This window comes from Clavelina lepadiformis, chromosome 6 (assembly GCF_947623445.1).
Source record: "Clavelina lepadiformis chromosome 6, kaClaLepa1.1, whole genome shotgun sequence".
In the NCBI taxonomy this organism is placed as follows: Eukaryota; Metazoa; Chordata; class Ascidiacea; order Aplousobranchia; family Clavelinidae; genus Clavelina; species Clavelina lepadiformis.
Window position 1 is genome coordinate 9,102,565 of NC_135245.1, and position 20,715 is coordinate 9,123,279.

Sequence of the window (20,715 nt, forward strand, 5' to 3'; positions counted from 1 at the left end):
CACACTTCCTACAGTTTAAACCATGATTGCCCAAACAGTTGATGGCGATCTATCAGTGGACCGCGGACAGATCCCAAGTCTACTGTGAGGTCATTGGAATAAACGAATTTTTTCTTTGTGACCATTTGTTTTGTGAATTGGAGCAAATATGTCCACCAAATAAGCAAGTAAACTTTAAAAAATTAGTTTTATTCAATTTTTAACTTTTGTAATTTTTGGCTTTTGTGGACTACAGTTATGAATAAATAGCATATCAATTAATTCGAATAAACCAAGCATTAGGGAAGAAAAAAGCAGTTCATACACTTTGCAAGGGTTGAGTGATAATCGTAAAGTGGTATTTCCAACTTGTTTATTTACTATGTTTTCTTTCATTCTCATATTGCTTAAAAAATATTAACTATAGCTTTGATTATAACTAGGGCAACCAGTTTTTTTACCTAAAAAGTTTAAATTTTGACCTTATTTTGACCTAAAAAAATTGCGCAATTAGAACTAACATTTCAGAAAAAAATCAATTGATGGAAATCACGTTGTACAAACAAAGAACAAATAATGTAAAAAAACAACATTAAGAATAAGGTAAAACTTTAAGAACAAGATGAAACAAAATAAAATCAGTCAATCATTCTGTTGCAAAAGGAGTCTTCTTATTGTGCTTTGTTGGCATTGTTGTACTTTACTATCAAGTAATGTTTCTCGTGGCCTTCTCCAAAGTTTCTGTCTTTGGCCAAAATCTTTTTTAATATGGAAAAGCTTCTCTCCACGGATGCAGATGTTGCTTGGGAGTTTTGAAACAACTTGTATAAATGGGGGGAAATATCATCCCTTCCCATGCTCATGATGCACGTCACTTCATTTTTTGTTAATCTTTGTTGGATGTATGCTTTGATAGCACAGCTATCAGCACCTAAGTCAAGAGATAGTGCATCTTCGTAGGCTTGTCCCATAGTGTATCGGCTGCTTTCCATCTTTAGTACTATATTAGCTAGATCACTGTACTGCTCCTCAATTTGAAGAAGTTGAGCTGATAGAGTCTGCGGTTTTAATGCTTCTTTAGCTCGTTGCAACAGGATACTGCCATCACCAAGATTTTCCACAATTCTTCTTACTTCAGGTAGATTTTTCGAGTAATAAAAAGCAGCTTGCAACCAGCTGGCCCATCTAGTTACAACTGGTTGTGGAGGCTGGCCAATTGAACTGAACAAAGCCCTTCTTGACTTGTTTTTTACAGTTAGTGCTTTCACTCTTTCTATCAAGTCATCTACAGCAGGAAAGTAAGCTCGCACTTTCATAGCACAGTTGTGTAGAAGGTGAGCCAAACATGTGACGTGGAAAAGCTTTGGATACAATTTTTTCAACAAGTTTCCTGCAGCTGTCATATATGTTGCAGCGTCCGTCATCAATAAACAAAAATGGTCCCGCGCAATGCCAAGGCAATGAATTGCATCATCTATTTCTCCAGTAACGATGTCACTGTCTGCAGATTTAGAAAGAGTTTTGCAATTGAAAATATAAGTCGTTTCAGGGACTGTCATCTTACCAACGAGAATGTTCAAAAATTTTTTTTCATCAATTTCGCTCTCGTCTACAACCATGAATACTTCTTCATCTTTCAAATAATTTTTCAATTGCAGTATCTCTTGATCTGCCAATTTTTGTACTTTTGATCAACACGTAGTCTCAGAAGGCAACGGATGACCCAAATCATAAAATAAAGTTTTTATGTGACTATTTCTCATATTATGCAAAGGAATTTCTGCACACAAAAAAGCCCGAGTCACATTTTCTGCAAAATTTGGTACAGTTTGTTTGATAAATGTCTGAATATTTGTTGCTGTTCGTGCCATACCTTTTTGATGCTTCTCACTTTTGCGATGCACCTCCACCGTAAATTGTTTCTCGCATTTTACTGTGCAATCACATAGCCTGCAATACAATTTACCCTTTGGTGTTGACTTGAACTCAGAGTTATATTTGTGCACCACAGCATTCACTTTCGAAGTGTATGGTGATTTTACTGATTTAATTTTAGGCATGATCTAATTCTAAAATATCTGAAAAAACAAAACTATTGTGGCATCTAAAATACTTGCACAATATGTCAACACAAACCTATCCAGTCGCTTGCTTCAGTCTAATTGCAACAATCAGCGCAATATCGCATCAACATTTCAATCGAATTTTGCTTCGGTGTGTGAGTGTGGCGATTGTGAGATAAAAGACGAAATAAATTGTCGGCAACTTAGATCTACCAATGCCACCTAGAGAAGTAATAACTTGCGTATTGTAAAGCTCAAACTGCTATGATTGTTCTTGCATTTTAAAATCAAAAATCTTGCATGTTGCTAACTGAAAAACGCTATACTGATAGTCTCTACACTGTCTACAGCAACTTTCTAATCTAAAGCTGCATTTAAAATTGACAAAACGCTTTTCTAGTGTTGACTTTTTTTCGTTTCTGCGTATTAAGATTGACAACTTGCAGTTTCAAATGCAATGCCTTCACATCGTGACGTCACCAGACGCGCTGAAAGGCCTTCCCTCTCTTTGTGGCTTTGGTTCTAAGTATAATTTAGGGCACTGGAATTGTTTGCGGTACAAGAAAAGAGAAAAACGGAAGAATAATATTACAAAATTACAAGTTTAATAGATTTTGACCTAATAGAAGCAATTTGACCGTATTTTGACCTAACGTAACATTTTGACTTTATATTGACCTAATAACTTCTATATTACACGTCGTACAAAGCTGATATTTGTTTTGTGCTTGTTTGATAGCATTCTGAGCAGGTTAAAAAAAATTGACCATATTGACTGTTGGTTGCCCTAATTACAACAGACGAGTGTTGTGTAATGTATATATCACCAACAAAGATACAGTTATGGGCAGCATTATAGAAATATTGTAAATAAACGTCTAACAGTTTTGTAGCCTACTCTTTTCATCAGCTGTCTCTTTAACATAGTGTTGCTGTTTTTATTCATAATAATTAAGCAGTGCACAAAGTTCTCTCTTTTATATGTCATTACGATGTGTCAATGTGATTGTTCGTAATACGAAGTGATGGTCGAGCTTGATTAACCGTACAGTAAGGTTGTTCGGAATTTGGAAAAATTTGAAAACTATATGCACTTGGTAGTTTTTCTTCTGATTTTGACCAAATAAACAGTTTCTATAAAAAATTATTTAAAGAAATAGTTTTTTCTGGTTGCTACTTGTCTTGATGTGTAATGATATCTTAAAGTCGATAGGAGTCTAGTGAGCCTTAGCATACCTACAAAATGATACAAAAAATAAGTAATGAGGTATTGTTATATCATAAATCATTCTTATTCAGGTCTATGGATGCTTTTCAGGAAAGGGAGTTTTACCAGGCCTGCTAGTTCACTCAATGTATATCAACAAACCAAGAGTTGAATTAACAGCAACCAAATTTTGTTCCAAATAAAAACATATAAAAAGATCGAAAGCTATATTTATCAACAAGATTAGATTTTTAAAGATTGGAAACTACTGCTTGCAATATGTTGGCACATTGCACTGGGCTGTCGCTAAACATACCAGAAAAATCAGTGTTTAATTTTATTACACGTTCAGCAGCATCATTTACAACTTAAATTCCAACTCCACACCAACTAAATCACCAAGTTTTGCGCACAGAGTAATTTTCTCGCTATGCAATGGTAAAGGTAATCCTTGGCGAAACATGTCTTGTCCTTGAATTACGCATAGAGTGGCAAAATTTTCAGTATGTTTTGGAATGTGTCTTTGACTATCTGCTAAGCTTGATAAAGTACCATATTCAAAAGCAACAAACAGTAATGATAGAATCAATTTCACTTGATAAATGTCTTGCTATTATGCTGAGGTATGTATAGCGCACCGATAATAATTACATGAAAAGGGATGTTACCAGAAATGTTTGGCATAAAATTGAATCTCCATAAATTTTTTTGTGATAGTTGTTGGTTTAATTATTACCAATTGTAAATTTTATGTTAGAATTGTAAAAATGTAATTTTTCAAGTGTATAATAATTAATAATATATTTATAGATTCTGCATTACTGGCAACTCTTTCCAAACAAATGTGTTTTATATCGAACACATAAATTCACAGTCTCTTCGGTGGTTTTGGAAACATGCTAAGCCATTTGACAGAGGCTTCAACCAAACTATTTAGAACCTCCATCATCTCAAGATTGGATCAAAATCAGCCAAGATTTTTTCTAACTATTGGAACTTTCCAATCTTTTTGGGGGTATTGCTTTTGGAAACAAGATTTAATGCAAGTACCATAAAATACGGGATCCCTTAATTTTAACTACAAGAAAACCTTTAGTACCATGCTGTTTTTTTGTGATGCTCGCTACAAGTTTACTGTGATAGTGTGTGTGTGTGATATAGTGAGCTACAAATGTGATCTGTAAAATCTGACAGATCAGCACTATTTTTAAGAGTTCTTTATTTCTCCGAAACTTCTCAGTCACACACGCAACGTACTAACATCGCAATTACTACTAGGAACTAGCACAACGTTGCCCTTTGTCATCAATGGCGCTGAAGCTTTCCCTTTATGTACAGCGTTCTTCAGCCCTATCTTGGAAAGACCTTTAAGCGGTTTACAATTACAGATTGAACAAAACCCGAAGAGTAGTTGAAAACACATTTAACATAATGGTATCTAAATTTAGGAATTTTGCATTCCCTATGAACGTTTGTGTAGAAAAATATGATGCGACTGTAAGGGCTTGCACAGTTCTGCATAATTTCTTGATGAAAAAAATTACCGACTGTAATATGGAAAAATCAATCAATAAAGGAATAATCAGACCAATGAAAATTTGTCAGTTTTGATCAATTGCCACAGTGTAGGTCAGGGTCGTTCGAAAGAAGGGAAAGTGTTTGCCAATTATTTTAGCAGCAGTGTAGGCACTGTTTCTTGGCAAAATTCATTAGTATTTGGAATATAAAAATTACATAATTCATTTCTAAAAACCTGCTGTTTGTTTTGTTCTGAGGGTTTCAATGCCTTGCATTTTATTTGTTTACTTCTCGAAGTTGTTTTTAACTTTCACTTAACTGAAACATTCCAGAGACGGTAAACACTTTTATAATATTATTTATTTATTTATGTAAGATTTTTTGCTACAATATTTGCTGAAAATATTTACTATGCGTATTTTTGAAATACAATAAAGAGAAAAAGATCAAACATTAATTTGCAAAAATTACACTAAGCGTAACAGAAACAGGCTATCAAAATGCAAAAAAATGAGAGAAATGCATTATACTAAGCGTGATAAATACATAAATTTACAAAACCAATGCTTATAACTCTTACAGCAAATTTCATGAAAGTCATTACAGTAAAAATCAACTTAACTAATCGTAAACAAAGTCATAAAATGAAAATTAATTCAAACTTATTTTAAAAAGTGAAAGTTATGAAAACAAAAAGAAAAGTTTCAAAATGTAAGAATAAAGAAATAAATATTTAGAAGGTTAATTCAGAAAGAAATTTAGAATAAACAACTGAGGCAATGGACGAAAAAAAATTATCATCTCCATCATCTTTTACTTGGCTAAACAGCCCTTTAAACATTTAGGTCTGAGCAAAAGCATTAAACAACACAACAACAGTTCATTAATAACAAAGGTGCGCTCCAAGCTCTATGTCAAATTGTTGTGCGTGAGGCCCAACAGGAGCACTCCATAATCAAGCACAAAACAAAATACCAATTGAATTCACAACACGGTTTGACCAACACAACTTCTTATTATTTATTCAAGCTAGAGTCAAACTAAAGATTACCTTGCTTTAAAAATCGAATAATCAACTAAGTACTATGTCTTTGAAACCAAAACAATCCAACAATCAAACAAATAACAATGGAAAATCTTGACCAATTTTTTTCAAATAAAATTTGATTGCCAAAAATGCTAACAATTGACAATCTTTTTGTGATGGGAGCTTCTACCTTCACCAGGAGAGAAATTTCAATTTCAGGAAGGATTATTATGTAAAAGACGAAATGGAAAGGAAATTCAGTTTTGTTGTTTCTGCCACAATAATGTTTCATTACAATAACGGTATTGACCAGATAAAGCAATTAAGCAGTGATTACATTTTTAAATAGGTAAAATGTGTCTTCACTTCGTAAGGAAATTTTCATTTTTCTTTAGGGTTTAGAGCACATTTTCGTTTGTTCAATTTTTGCTTGAAGTTAATTTTGCTAGATGCATTTCATTGTGACATCATAATGTAGTATATGTTAGGTGCTGTTACAAGTTTATTTTGGGGAGGATTTGAAACGTTTGAGATTAGCATGTACATAATAAAACAAAACACCAGAAATGATGTGTGTGAATTTGCGATGTTGTCACTGGACTGGTAGACTGCGGGATACTGGATGTTTGGAAAGCAGTTCTTGGGTCAAAAAAGGTTGGGCACCCCTGATGCATATCGAAAATTAAGTGTTGACATTTGTCCATGCGATGCCAATCATTCATGGGTTCCTTAATTATACGTCCGACTGTGTAGTTCTAACATTTTAAAAACCCAAGTATTCAAAAGGACAGAGGAATGCAACAGTTTTATGCAAAAAGTATGAAGACCAAAATTAATTAATTATATAACTCAATCTGTACACAATGTAAAAATTCTAATAAAAACTTTATTGAAACTGAAAAGTTTTAAAATTTTCATTTCACAATTAATGTGATGTTTAGCATCTTCTGTCTTAATATTAACTTGTACGAAGATGATGATGATTGAACCATATTAACCCAGTATAATCAGTATATAGGGAAAAAATGCTAGATATAGGATGCACTCTAGGGTTAACTTTTATTTTTAATTTCTCTATACAAACTTTCGAAGACATAAGCTTGCTTCATCAGTTGTACTATGAGATGGCAAAAAATGCCAACATATATCTTATTTTTTTATTTTACTATAAACTAATAATAACACTGGTATTGTAATTTATAACCATGGAAATAGTGAAAAAGGTTACAAAGCATAATTAATATTATGTTAGTCTTCAGTGAAATCCCAGAAAATCGGTAACATGCTGTACTATACATACATTTTTGAGAGTTCAAAGAATAACAAAAACTTTTAATCGAACATGACCTAAGCTACCTTTATTAAAGCTTATACAGGCCACATAAAATAACTGTGCATGTCACATTCTGGCTAATGGACCATATGTTGCAACCATTGCAATGAAGTGATGCAACTAGGCTGTCAAACTAGATTGCTCATGAAAAAAGCAACATAAAATGCAATTGAAGTATATTTCCAAATTGGTTGCCAAAATTACATAAACAGAAGAAATTCAAAACATAAAACACGGTACCATTAATCGATTCCATATGTAGCACAGTGATTTGAGAACGACAACACAGTCACCAAACAAATTATAACTAGTAGTTGGCCAGCCAACTTCAATACAGATCGAAATATTAACACGGATGTTCTAGAGATGATAGATCTTGGTAGCCAGGTTCCTCTTCACTATGCAGTAGTAAGTAGCAGTTACAAACAGTCGCCAGGCAAGCCATTCGGCGGTTGCAATTAGACAATTTACAGAAATTTCTAAATAATTATCACTGAAAGCTTAAAAAGCTGTTATAAATGTCTACTGAATTTTGAAGTTGCAACACGACAATTGTCATGAATGGCATATGCAGGATTTCACTATACAAGAAGAAGTAAAAGGAATTCCGAAGCGGTGTGCATGTGACATCAATGCGGGTTTGCTTTGTTATTATTCTGTCAACAACTAGTAACAAGTCTATATAGGCTATTGTTTGAAGAAGCCGTCGAACTATGCAAAACTAAGGTCTCTGTGATTTTGTTGGACTCTTACGCAGAGCTTTAAAAAACTTGTTTAGACCAATCAGAAGGCAAAATGGTTAGTGTTCTTTTCTAGCGGGAAATTCTCCTAGCATTTGGCACGTTTCATAGTTCCAGGTTGGAAAATTTGTTGGTAATTGGCATGAAAATGTCGGCAATGTGTGTTTTTAGGCTTTTCCCTTTTTGACTTTGTGCCTAAGTAACGAGATATAGAGATACGTGATTTTTGTCATATTTCAGTATGATATAATAAGCAAGCCTAGTTCACATGCAAAATTTCATGGGTCCACATAGAGCGGGTTTCAATTAATCGTATTTTTAATAATCTTCCTAGATATAGAAATAAACAAAGAAATTAACACTTTTCTGACACCCATACGCCTCAGTACCGCAAAGGCACCAGTGCAAATGGATTTTTTCCAAAATAGAAATATAGGTGTTTCTAGCCTAGACATTGTTGAAAGTCAAAATTCAGGGAGATTTATGCCAGGCTTTACTGATAACAGCTAATTGATTTCATGTACTTTGCATTGAAGATCTTACTTCTTTACATAGTTTTGTGGCTCTTTAAATCAGTCTATCAGTTGTGTAAAACATCGTGTTCAGCCTAAACCAAGTAACGGGTTCTAACTGTATGCTAGCCTACCAGTTATTAGTTAATTGCAAATTTTGCATGGATGGTATAGGCTGAGGTTTGTGCTAATTTTTTTTGTTCATTATTTTATTTGCAAATATGTTACCACAGTACTCGTGCTTTCTACTGTAATGCATGTTTTCTGGCAGCATGAACATTATCCCTTACTGCAAATATAGATCTCTAATGAGTTATTTTATTGAAATGCACAATGAAAAATTTGACAAAGGATCAAGTTTATAGTGTATTTACTGAGTCGGCGCAATCACTAGTGATGGATACATATGCATTAACTTTGACCAACACTTCGAGAGGAGCGTAACTAAAAAATGAAGTTGATCGGTAAACCTAAATACTGAAAAGGACTTTTTCCAACTAACGACAAATGTGAAGATAATAAATCATTAAGATTGAGACAATTATTGCATAAAGGCATTACGAAACTCCAAAAAATGCCTATTTTGCAAGGTTTTCGGCGACTTCCAGTCGAAGTAGTCACTTGATTAATATGACAATGGACGGTTGTATTATTTTTGCTTAGAATAATGTTCTTATGGTAAATTGAAAACATTTTCTTAAGGTAGAATGATTCGTTGAAATATACTGATTAGCAATACATTACTTTCGGTCAAAATGTCAAAAAACGTGAAAGTAACCTTCGCATAACTTCTTAGTGCGTTTTTCGATGGTTAACACAGGCCAACAAACAAAATTTTTTCAAAAGGCATGATATGTTAAATCGATTTAGGGGTATATCACGGGTGTTGAGACCAAAAATGCTATTACTTTTTCTGAATTGGTTCTAGTTTTTGAGATACTAATTCTTCCTACATATACCATGAAAAGTTAGAAATGTATGCTAGTAAGTAACATAGGTTAATAAAAACTGAAGCCATGTGAAGCAGCTATTTAGTTTTTCCCAAATGTTGAGCTGTCTGGCACAAACTTCTCGCTTGGGAGGTAAATAAGGCCTTGGATTAGTTTATATCATCTCCCATCAAGCACTAACATAAGCTTTGTAGCGCAGTGATAAGGCAATAGTTAGTTTTCTCAAAGTTATCAGTTAAAGGCTATATTTTTGAGTAGACAGCTTACGCTAATTTATCCTCCCACTTGAACTGAAGAATTATGTCAGATGGCAAGTATCTCATGACCGACGATTAGTAGGTTCAGAGTTAACATGCTTTTTTAAAGTCAGGATAAAGATAATGTACCTTCAGCCATGACTTTAATTTATGCTTTAACATTTTCAAAAATTATAATTAACGGGTTTTTTAAGTATATGTTATAAAAACGAGTGGTACAGCTAGACGGAGAAAGTGTCGTTATGACCCAAATGTGTTTTGCTACGTCTATGGTGAGTACACGATGAAGAAGCAGCGATTATTCAATGTGCGAGATTTCACCAAGAGAGCTTACAAAGTGGCATGAAGTTGGGCGATCAACATAAATGCTTGGCACCTGACATGGTCTGCAATGAAATTGCACATTGCAATGAAACTTTGCGCTTATGGACTCAAGGTAAAGTCAAATCTATGCAATTTAGAATCCCTATGGTTTGGCGCGAGCCTAAGAATGACCATGATGATTGTTATTTTTGCATGAATGACATGTCAGATTGGAACCAAAATAAGAAGAAGACATTGCAATACCCCTACATTGACTCTGCTTTACGGCCAGTTGCCCACTGCCCTGAAATTTCTGTTCTAGTTTTTACGTCCCTGCTAGATCTGATTTCAGATGAAGTTGCGATGTTGGATGCAGTGGAAGATGAAGATGACAACAGTAGCCGCTGTAGCAACTGCAGCGACACCGACTCCTCAACATCTTCCCAAATGCAGAGTAAACTGAAGCCTTTTACTTAAGATAAGCAAAACAACCTAGTTCGTGATTTAGGTTTATCTAAAGAAGCGTTTGAAGCGCTGGCTTCTCGACTCCATGATCATAACATTCTTGATTTTGCAACAAAAATAATGTTTTACCGGGACAGAGAAGAAATGTTAATACAATTTTTTTCTCGAGAACATAATTTTGTGTACTGTAATAACATCGAAGGACTTCTTTCATCTATGTGTCTACTTGAATATACACGAGAAGAATGCAGGTTATTTATTAAGAGCTCCAAAAAAAGTTTGAAATGTGTGCTACTTCACAACGGAAACAAGTTTGCTTGTGTTCCAATTGGCCACTCAGTCGTTTTAAAGGAACACTACCAAAGTGTAAAGATGGTCTTGAAAAAACTTTCTTATACTGAGTATAGCTGGGAGATATGCGTTGATTTGAAAACGGTCAACTTTCTCTTAGGACAACAAGGCGGCTACACCAAGTATCTTTGCTTTCTTTGATCCTGGGATAGTCGGGCCACTGATCAACACTGGATTAAAAAGGAATAGCCCATACATGAACAGCTTGTGCACGGAGATAAAAACATTGTAAATGAACCTTTGGTCAGTCGTGATCGTATCATTTTACCCCCATTATACAACAAACTGGGTTTGATGAAACAATTTGTCAAGGCCATAAATAAAGATGGTGCATTTTTTGATTACCTGCGCAAAGTATTTCCTGGTGTTAGTATTGAAAAGCTGAAAGCAGGAGTTTTTGATGGGCCACAAATACGAAAATTAATTAAAGACCAAGTTTTTCCATCACATATGGCTGAAGTTAACAAGGCAGCCAGGCCATCTTTCGTTGCAGTTGCAAAAGAATTTCTTGGAAACACAGAAGCAAGCAACTTTGTGGATCTAGTAGAAGTGATGCTGACGAGCTTTCAAGCTCTTGTATCAAGAATGAGCATAAAAGTTTACTATCTATTCAGTCACTTTGATCGCTTCCTCGAAAACTCGGAAACATGAGTGAAGAACAAGGTGAAAGGTTTCACCAAGATATCAAATTAATGGAAGAGAGATATCAAGGTAGATGGGATACTCACATGATGGCAGATTACTACTGGTGCCTAATGCAAAGCTGTCCACAACAAGACTACAGGCAAAAGTTGTACAGTCTTTCCTGCAGATGACTTCAAGATAATTTGAGTAAATAACTAGAGTATATCTAAGAACTTCACTAATGCACATCCTGAGATGGATAATTTCTTTGTAAAGTGTTTTGCTTTGAATATTCTGTGGTAAATGGAAAAAAACTTGTTCATTTTGTCTGTTTTTACAAATTGTTGTCTTTCTTGCATAGGTTTAGGCATACTTGGTTTGTTATTACCAAATTACTGCTATTTATCATTCACTTCAAGCAAGTTTTAATGTGTTATTGGAAGCTTAGTCTTACAAATCGCAACATGTTAAGAGAATCTGACAAAAATACAAATAAATAGGGGATTTTTTGTGTTGAATATGTGGAAAAGAATAGATTTATGCAGCACTTCTTCAATAGCTAATCTCATTTTGTCTTTCGCTCTTGCTCATTTTTGTGTTTTTAGTGCAGATAGACTTACTACAACATTTAATATAGGCTGTTCCATAAGATAAAATGCAACCTAGCTTCAAATTTAAAAAGTACCAAAAATATCGAAATTCGCTAATATCTTAAAAACTAAAGCCTATTTGCAAAAACTAAATGCATTTTTGAGCTCAGCGCCTTTGATATACTCTAAAATCGTTCTTACCTTCCATGCCAAAATTTTTGTTGGCCAGTTTTATGATTTTTTACATGAATTCTGGCCTTGATCGTTGTCACCAATTGTTGAAATCTCTTAACACAAACTTAAAACATAAAGGATTTATTAAATGCCGAAAAGGGTTTATTTTCAAAGCTTTTTGGCAATTTTCGGTTGAAGTAGTCATGTGATTGATATGAAAATAACTGGATATGTTACTTATGCTCAAACTAATGAATTTATGTAACAAAATTGTTAAATATGTTTTTAAATTTATTGTAGTAATATTTGTCGAAAAAAATCAATTTCAGGTTAAAAATTATGAATTGAAATTTTTTGTCTGAATTGCCCCTAAATATGCAACAAACACATGAAGTTTCAAGAAAAATGACTAAAAATCGTCAGAATATTAAGGTTTAAAATATTTAATAACTGTGAATACCCTTTGATCTTTAACTAACAGTAAAAGTATATGTGTTAAGTTTTACACCTTTAAAGGAAGTCTGCTAGAAGTAGCTGTGGTTAAAATGAAAAAATAAGTGACAAAAAAACATTCAAATCTGAAAATTTACGTGAAAGCACAATTTTGGGCTGTTATCATCATATCACGTGAGCTAATGTAAGTATCGGCCCTTGTTTGGATGACGGGTAAATAGATTAACTAACGAACTAAGTTTCATTTTTGTATCATAAATACTTTTCAACAAAAATTAAAGTAAAACCCGGTAATGTAAAGATGATTTCCTACAGTTATGGTCATGTGATGAAAAATTTTTTTTCTCAACTTAGTCTATGACCTCGATAATTACTTCCACGAAGTTTGAAGAAGTAATCTTGATGCGAAAAAAGTTACGCAAGAAAGCATGAAATTTTTGTCGTAATCCAAATAGCCCTTGTAAATTTTCCTATATCTCCTTATAAAGTGACCGGATGTAATCGTCAATAAAGTGCTACTTTGAGGGATTAAGTAGCTTTAAAGCGGTAAAGTTTGAAAGCAACACAGCAAAAGGTAAAGGAGATATTAACTCTAAAAAATTTATAAAATTTGGGAGATTGAGGGATTTCACATAGAATGGAGCCACGTGATCACGATCATATACTAATTTGACCGAGATTTTATTACGCCCCATCCACATGTATAATTTCAAGAATGTCCAATGTTATTTATGTGAGTTATCGCACCAAAAGAGCAATATGATGAGAGAAGGACGAATAATAATAATGCATCAAGCAATTTTTTCGAAATTTTCGATCCGTTATAATAATGCGTAAAATAATATGTATTATCTGTAATAAAACATTTTCAGACCTCTGTAAAATGTCTAATACAAGTGCTGATTGAGAACTAAAATGGAACTTGAATGGAATAATCCCGGCAATTTCAAACTTTGCCCTGTGATGATACTATTCCATTATTGATATAAAAATGTGTATCCACGTAACTGACATTCATTTACATTTTAGAAGTTCCTGTGCAAGCCCTTTCAAAATTTCCTGAAACATTTCACTTCCATTTCATTTCACAGACTACCATAAGACTATAATTTTATGTAGTGAATTAAAAACGTCAGCTTTTAGACTAATTTCACGTACAATTTTTGCTCCGCAAAAATTTAAAAGAGCAGTTGCCCTCTGTTTCATATAAAAGACAAGAGGTAATTAAAACACTGCACCTGTTTAATAGGTTAATTAAAGACTACAATGTTGCAGGTTGAGAGATAATCTGACTTTTTTCTAGAACACATGTGTGTATAGGTATAAATCGTATACGATTAATACACAACAACGGTCAATTTTATTCTGTATTGATGTGCATGCAAGTAAAAACTGCTTGGGGTGGTGACAGCAGGTTGACGTGTCATGTTTCATGTCTGTTTGGCAAGTTGGGTACAATAAGATGCGAAAAGCACCAACATAACTAATGCCCAAAGAACAAAACTGGAAGGGATTTCAACAAAATATGGAATCACATTATAGAGTGACAAATAAAGTAAACTAGCAAACTGTAAAATATAACCTGGGGCAAGGTATGTTAAAAATCAACAGGTGGACTCCTGACCAAGAACAAATCTTATGCTTAGCCGCTGGAAAAAAAACACTTTTAAGCTCTGTTGAACCCTGTTGCAAAAAGATAAGCTAATACACATCCAATGAATTTTAAAGAAAGTTATCCCATTGAAGCTAAAGCTAGCCACGCAGTAAGATCTCTGAAAGCTGGTTAAGACGGTGGACATGTATTATGCCATCTCCTTGCTCAATATACAGCTGCATAACCGGTTTAATGCTTATGAGCAAGACATGAGCGGCACTTTCTGATGATGCAGTTTTCATGAAAAAATTATTAAATCAGGGGATAAAAATTACAGTCAATGTTCCCTCTAATTGTTCATGAGTCTGAGCAAACACACTAAGTCCCTGAGCGGTCCCTTGGACCATTGTGAGCAACATAACACGTGCCACGTGCACACTGTGGCCATTATTATGCGTTTATTTTATTTTCAATTCAGGTTGGATTTTTTTCTTGTGAGCAGCACAGATTTTCTGTGCGCGGAGACCGTATCAGCAGTGCGCATTTGCGCACGCGCGCAGCTTAGAGGGAACATTGATTACAATACTACAAAATTTATTGAAAAAACAAATTATATTTCAGGAAGAGTTGAAGCAAATTTCAAATATAATGCAGTTACATTTACATAGTCAGCTAATCATGTTAAAATGAGTAAAACACAGTGAAAAAAATCCACTAAATATTAAAGAGTTTACCTGGTGTAAGCATTCCACAAAACACTTGAATATGGTTGGACAGCCTCTAACTCACCAAACACATCATCTCTTGGTACAAAGACGGTGAATGAAGACATGTGGAAAAGCTGAGAGAAGTAGTTCGAGCTTTGAAAGTGAAGCAAATGTCAGATATAAAATGCAGTTTCTGTTAGACCAGTTTGCTTTGTAATATGTCATGCTGGAGTATCAAATACAGTTACTTGTGAAACTACAACTACCGTATATACTTGAACATAGGTTGACCTCATGTATAGGTCAACCGCTACTTTGTCGTTAAAAATCGGACATATTTTTGTTCTCTCATATGTAAGTCGACTAGCTTATTCCCTAGCTTACCAGTACTTGTGTAGCAATTGCATAACTGTAAATTTCATCAGCACTTCCTTAAGACAAACCTTCAAAGAACTCGCATGACGCAAGTCATAATTTCCTCGAGCGTGAAACCTTCACGTGATATTCGTATCGTGTAAGCAGCAGGCAAATATTATCACAATGCACCTTCTGTCTTTATTTCGTATTGTTGGTTGCGTTTACTATTTGGTGTTTTTGTGATTAAACTTGTTTCTTTTATTGGAGACATTTCTGTACTTTGTATGCATCAGTCACCGTGCTGTCAGCTGAACTTGGAGGTTTTAGTTTTGCTTGCCAGTGTATAGGTCGACCCTGCTTTTTGAGGTGAAAATCAGTTGCAAAAATCTCGAACTATACTCGAGTATATACGGTACTACTATTTTTACTATTATTACGACATATCTCGTAGCAATTGTGACGTCACAATGCTCATGATGCCGATGTTTGAGTAATGTTTGGAATTCTGTTTGCCAGATTTATTTTAAGAATGCATTTGATATATGAAAATATATATATGAAAACTTGAGTTCTTGTGTAAAAACTGAAGAAGGTAACAATAAATATTTCAACATCATTACTGGTGTCAGATAAAGATGCATTTTATAACCAATGCTTTTTTGGTAGTACAGTCAACTCCGCTTAATTTGGACACTTTGGTTCCGCTCACTTTTGGCCGAATTAAGCGGAGAAACGGCTTTGTCCGTATTAAGCGGAAAATCAATTGTTCGTTTCATGGTCATGCGTAAAGGCAGACAACGCATTTAAAATACTGTAGTGCTGCGTAATAAATGAATTGCACCTGCGCTATACTGCAGTAATTGGCACTGATCGCATAAAACGCACAAGAGTTATACCTTCAGGTTAGTTGTATTGTACACTATTTCGATACCAAACCAATCAGCCAATCTTGCAAAGTATTTTTTTATATCACTACCAACGCAGCTAACTGTCGAACTGTCAAGGAAGTGTCTTTATTTTTTCTTCGTTTACTTTAGTGTGCAATTTCACTTTTTCTGCTATAACTTTTCTGTACCATTCTGTTCTACAAGATGGACGCAATTGTACCGAAGTAAAAGCGACTATGAAGCTGGTACGGTCTTATATGAGTTCATTGTCGACTGTTACTGAATGGATCGTCATTGTTTCGCCATAATCACTCATAATGCAATTGCATCTTGTGTTAAAACGAACGAAGTACTGTTTATTGTGTAATAACCTAAGGATAGGAATTGCGAACCTGTATCCGAATTAAGCGGAGAATTGTCCGAATTACAGGAGTTTTTATGTTCAATTTTTACTTTTGTTCCGTTCCCGAGCATTTTGGCCGAATAAAGCGGTTGTCCGGGTTGTCCGGTTTATCCGGTGTCCGAATGAAGCGGATTCGATTGTAGTAGATTTTGTGATGAGAAATACCTTGCATGAAACAAATTTGGGCACCAATGCAATAACTGGCATTATTGGCAGAAAATAGGACAAATTTTCGGGACCTGTAACTTAAACTTACCTGTAAGTTAAACAAATTTGACAGATTTACGGGACCTGAACTTACCTGTAAGTTAAACAAATTTGATTTCAAGGGAGTTGCAAAACAAGACCATGCAATATTAAATTGTAGAAATACAAGTACACAACAAATAAAAAACAACAATAAACTTAACCCTATTCCATTATTCAGCTTTTTCTACAATGACCAAAATGTCATTAATCAACAAATTAAAAAATCTTGTAGATATAACTGTTAAAACTTGACATTTCTGAAAAAAATATAAACACAGTTCAGATAAAAATGCACCCATTTGATAGAATAACAAAAAGTCCAGGAAAAGTCAAAAAATTCCAGGCAACCTTTTGATGTTGTAAAAGAAACTTCTTAGTCATACTCGGTACAAATGTCCATTGGACTAGCGCATGTCAAAAGCATTTTCAATAAATTATTTTAGAAAACCTATTTTTGTTTTGAGGTTGGTTATTCGACTATAAGCAAGAACATCATTTGACAAATCATGTAATTTTTCAGAAAATTTGAATTTAGTAAAGATAAAATAAAAAAGCTCAATTTACAAAAAATCTAGACCTTGCAGAAAAAACTAAGGTCAGATTCAGCACTCCCAAATTAGGTTAGAACAAGTGTAGGTATAAATGCAACAAAATTTTTGTTGACCAGTGTTATCTTTCAAAAACTCGCGAAACCAAATAAAAAACGAGCCGTACTTATGTAATAATTTATGCAAAAGTAGCAGGAATTTTTTGACAGACCGAACCCAGAGATCTGAGATCATCAAAGTAATCTATTTCTTAGCAAAAACTGTCTGTAACCCACAAAGCAATATACAGTACACTGAAGAAATCCACTAAATGGCTATTGTGAACATGAATGTCTTGTTGGAATATTTATTTTTGATGTATTGCTAAATAAGTCCTCGTGAATTATATTGCTGACAGAAACTAAAAAGAAAAATTTACAAGAGTAACTTTTAAATAAAAATTACATTCTTATATTAGGTAGGCATTAATGGAGCTGGTATAAGCTAGAATAACACAGATAAGGCAGCATTCAATAATGACAACTGGACAGTTGCTTACTAACCAATGTCCAGTTTTCGATGAGAGAAACTAATTCTTAAAAGTATGGTAATTACTTTAGGTAAAACAGGTCATGAGAAAATTCAAAATAAAAAAGCTTCATTTTTGACTAACATCTCATTTCTAGTATACACACTTACCTTAACATTTCAATGGCAAAATTTAGCTGATTTTTAAAAAATCCTGTTTCATTAGCATTCAATATTTCAGTCAAAACATCAGAGTAACATTTTAGACCAATACTTCTACTTCCAAGTGGACACTTAGAAAACATAAAACATTTAATAAAAATTATGTCTATACAGAAGTAAATAGCCACTATAAAACAATTAGTAATGTTAATTTTACATCTATATAATTTTCTCTTTTACCACAATAGCTACTTTTGTTTCACAAAATTTTGCAAAGGACAATGCTGCATAAAAATTTTTTTTAGCATAAAACTCTTTTGACAGTTATTTAAAGTTACTTGTAGTGTAGTTCAACAAAGATTTAAGTTAATGAGGACAGAAAAAGACAATTCATATCGTAACAGTATTTCACCTTGTAAGAAAATCAGCCACCTGTTTCTGATCATTTGCTAGAAATCCCTGAAATTCTTTCTTTTTCCTTTGTTATTGTTTGCCAAACAAAGCATGGCACAAAATTAAATTTTCTTAAGCATGGTTTGCACAGAAAAAAATTGCGTCAATTTTTTACACCTTATATGCAGAGTGATGGAAAGAATTTTTTCTTTGTTGTGAGTAATCGCCTATTTACAGTGGCAACAATGTTTGAAGCAACAAAACTCCAAATCCGCATTATATACGTTACAAAATGGATGATCAAGCTGATGAAATCTCAGGATATATCAGCATCTAGATATAACGTGGGAATCAGCACCGCAAAAAAAAGAGGAACTATAATAAACCGACACAGACAGGCAATATCGATAATGTGAGTACTCAAAACGATATGGAAAGATGAAAGAGTGATTCTTAAAACAAATTAAATCTAACACATGCTCATTGCTATGTTATGATGATATGTTGTATGCATGCAAGGCATGGAGCATAACAGCAAAACTCCAATAGAAAAAAACAAGTTGCAGAAATGATATGATTGCTAGGAATTTCATATATCGAAAGAAAGAGGTGCTCAAACAACATATAAGTGACAACAACAAACATGCTTTGTGCCAAAATTGAACAGGTATGGCGATGTAAAATTATTATAAGGCATTTTCAAAACAGTTCAACAGTGTACAGAACGAAGAATGAGAAACTGCGCACTTTGGAAGACACAAATTTTTAGCAATACAGACCTACCTCAGCTGCAATGCCGAATATTGAAACGTTGGCAGAAAAAAGGGGATGGTTCATACTACCTGGTAGCAATCATGGTACATTGTGCCATACTTTAATGGTGTCTTTGTTTTAATGAAAACAATCAGTCAATCACCATACGTTTGGCTCAGTATTTCATATGCGAATTCGAAAAACGCATCTGTGATCGGTCGTGACGCGACACTTAATCGAAAGACACTTTATCGAACGACACTTTATCGAACGACAGTTTATCAAACGACACTTAATCGAACGACAGCTGATCGAAACGACAGATGATCGAACCGACAGTTGATCGAACGACACTTTATCGAACCGACAGTTGATCGAACGACAAGTAATCGAACCGACAGTTGATCAAACCGACAGTTGATCGAATCGACTGTTGCTTCTCCCGCACACAGTCATAGCAAAACGTGGCGTACAGTTGCATTATTTGCTGTAGAAAATTGAAATTTGGTGACTTTTCATAAAAAATGTTCAGCTATCTGTCCATGTTTGTTTGATAAAGTTGGATTTTGTAATTTTTGAGATATTGTGATATTTATATAATTTTGCTCTCTCTCCGCATTGAAGCGTATTACTCATTTACGCACCAATAACTTGACTAACTATTCTCTTTCGTTCTCTTCTCACAGCGGGGGCGCGGCGTAACAAGAAGAATTTATAGAAATGTGTCACTTTTAGAAATACCTAATTTACATTAAATTCACTTTCTTTAGTTTTACAATTATGATGTATACAGGAAGCCAGATGATGTTTCTATTAACCTGTAAAAATCTCATCAGTCTACGATGCATAGTTTTCTAGTAATTAGCGATTGCAAATGTGTGTGCGGGGTCGGCCACACCTAGTTTTTTAGTAAACTCGCGAGCCTGGTTAGGATAGGGTTAAAAGAACCACAATTTAACGAAACAACTGACGATATGCACTGTTAAAAGAACGACAATTTATTAAAAGAACGACAATTTATCGAAACAACTGACGATATGCACTGTTAAAAGCACGACAACTGACGAAGTGCTCATTTCAATCGCATTCATTTAATTACAAGTTGTGTGCAATTGCTCGAAGATAACTTTTTATGTCAATATTCGTTGAGTCATAATTTTCGACTATGCTCTTCAGTCGTTGGTTGACAGCGTCGTAGCGCCTCTTCCGAGGTGGGCCAGCAATTCCAGCACTCAATTGCTCAATAAACACTTCGTTGGAACCTTGTTCCTGATTAATTTTTTTGACGAGTCTGCAAAGCGTCGGATTGGATATTGAGACACGCTTGCTGAACGCATTGTGCCATCCTTCAATGCTATTATTCGTTCGTGGAAGGTCATCTTGAACCCGGTGGAAGACATTCCAACACCGGATAGGAAATAGAGGTTGACGACGATTCCTGCGACGCAATCGTCCAATCCAAGTAGTTTCTAAATATTCAATGTATTCAGACAAGTGCTGCTCATCGTCGTCACTGAACGTGGCCAGGAAGTCCTCGAACCGTTGTACAACAAGAATTGAAAAAGCTGGGATAAAGACCACTTTCAAGAAGCTACTTTGTGTAAAAGTC

The 20,715-nt window shown here is 34.4% G+C and overlaps 1 protein-coding gene across 3 annotated transcripts in view; it reads right to left on the bottom strand.

Annotated features, from left to right (window-relative positions):
• Positions 1 to 20,715, bottom strand: part of LOC143461909 (stabilin-2-like) — a 208,184-nt gene that overhangs the window by 138,683 nt on the left and 48,786 nt on the right. For all 3 annotated transcript variants that reach the window (XM_076959847.1, XM_076959848.1, XM_076959849.1), the window contains exons 9-10: positions 17,970 to 18,091; positions 14,875 to 15,000 (exon numbers count right to left, since the gene is read on the bottom strand). In XM_076959847.1, the coding sequence (XP_076815962.1) occupies positions 14,875 to 15,000; positions 17,970 to 18,091 (248 nt within the window). The remainder of the gene's footprint in view (positions 1 to 14,874; positions 15,001 to 17,969; positions 18,092 to 20,715) is intronic.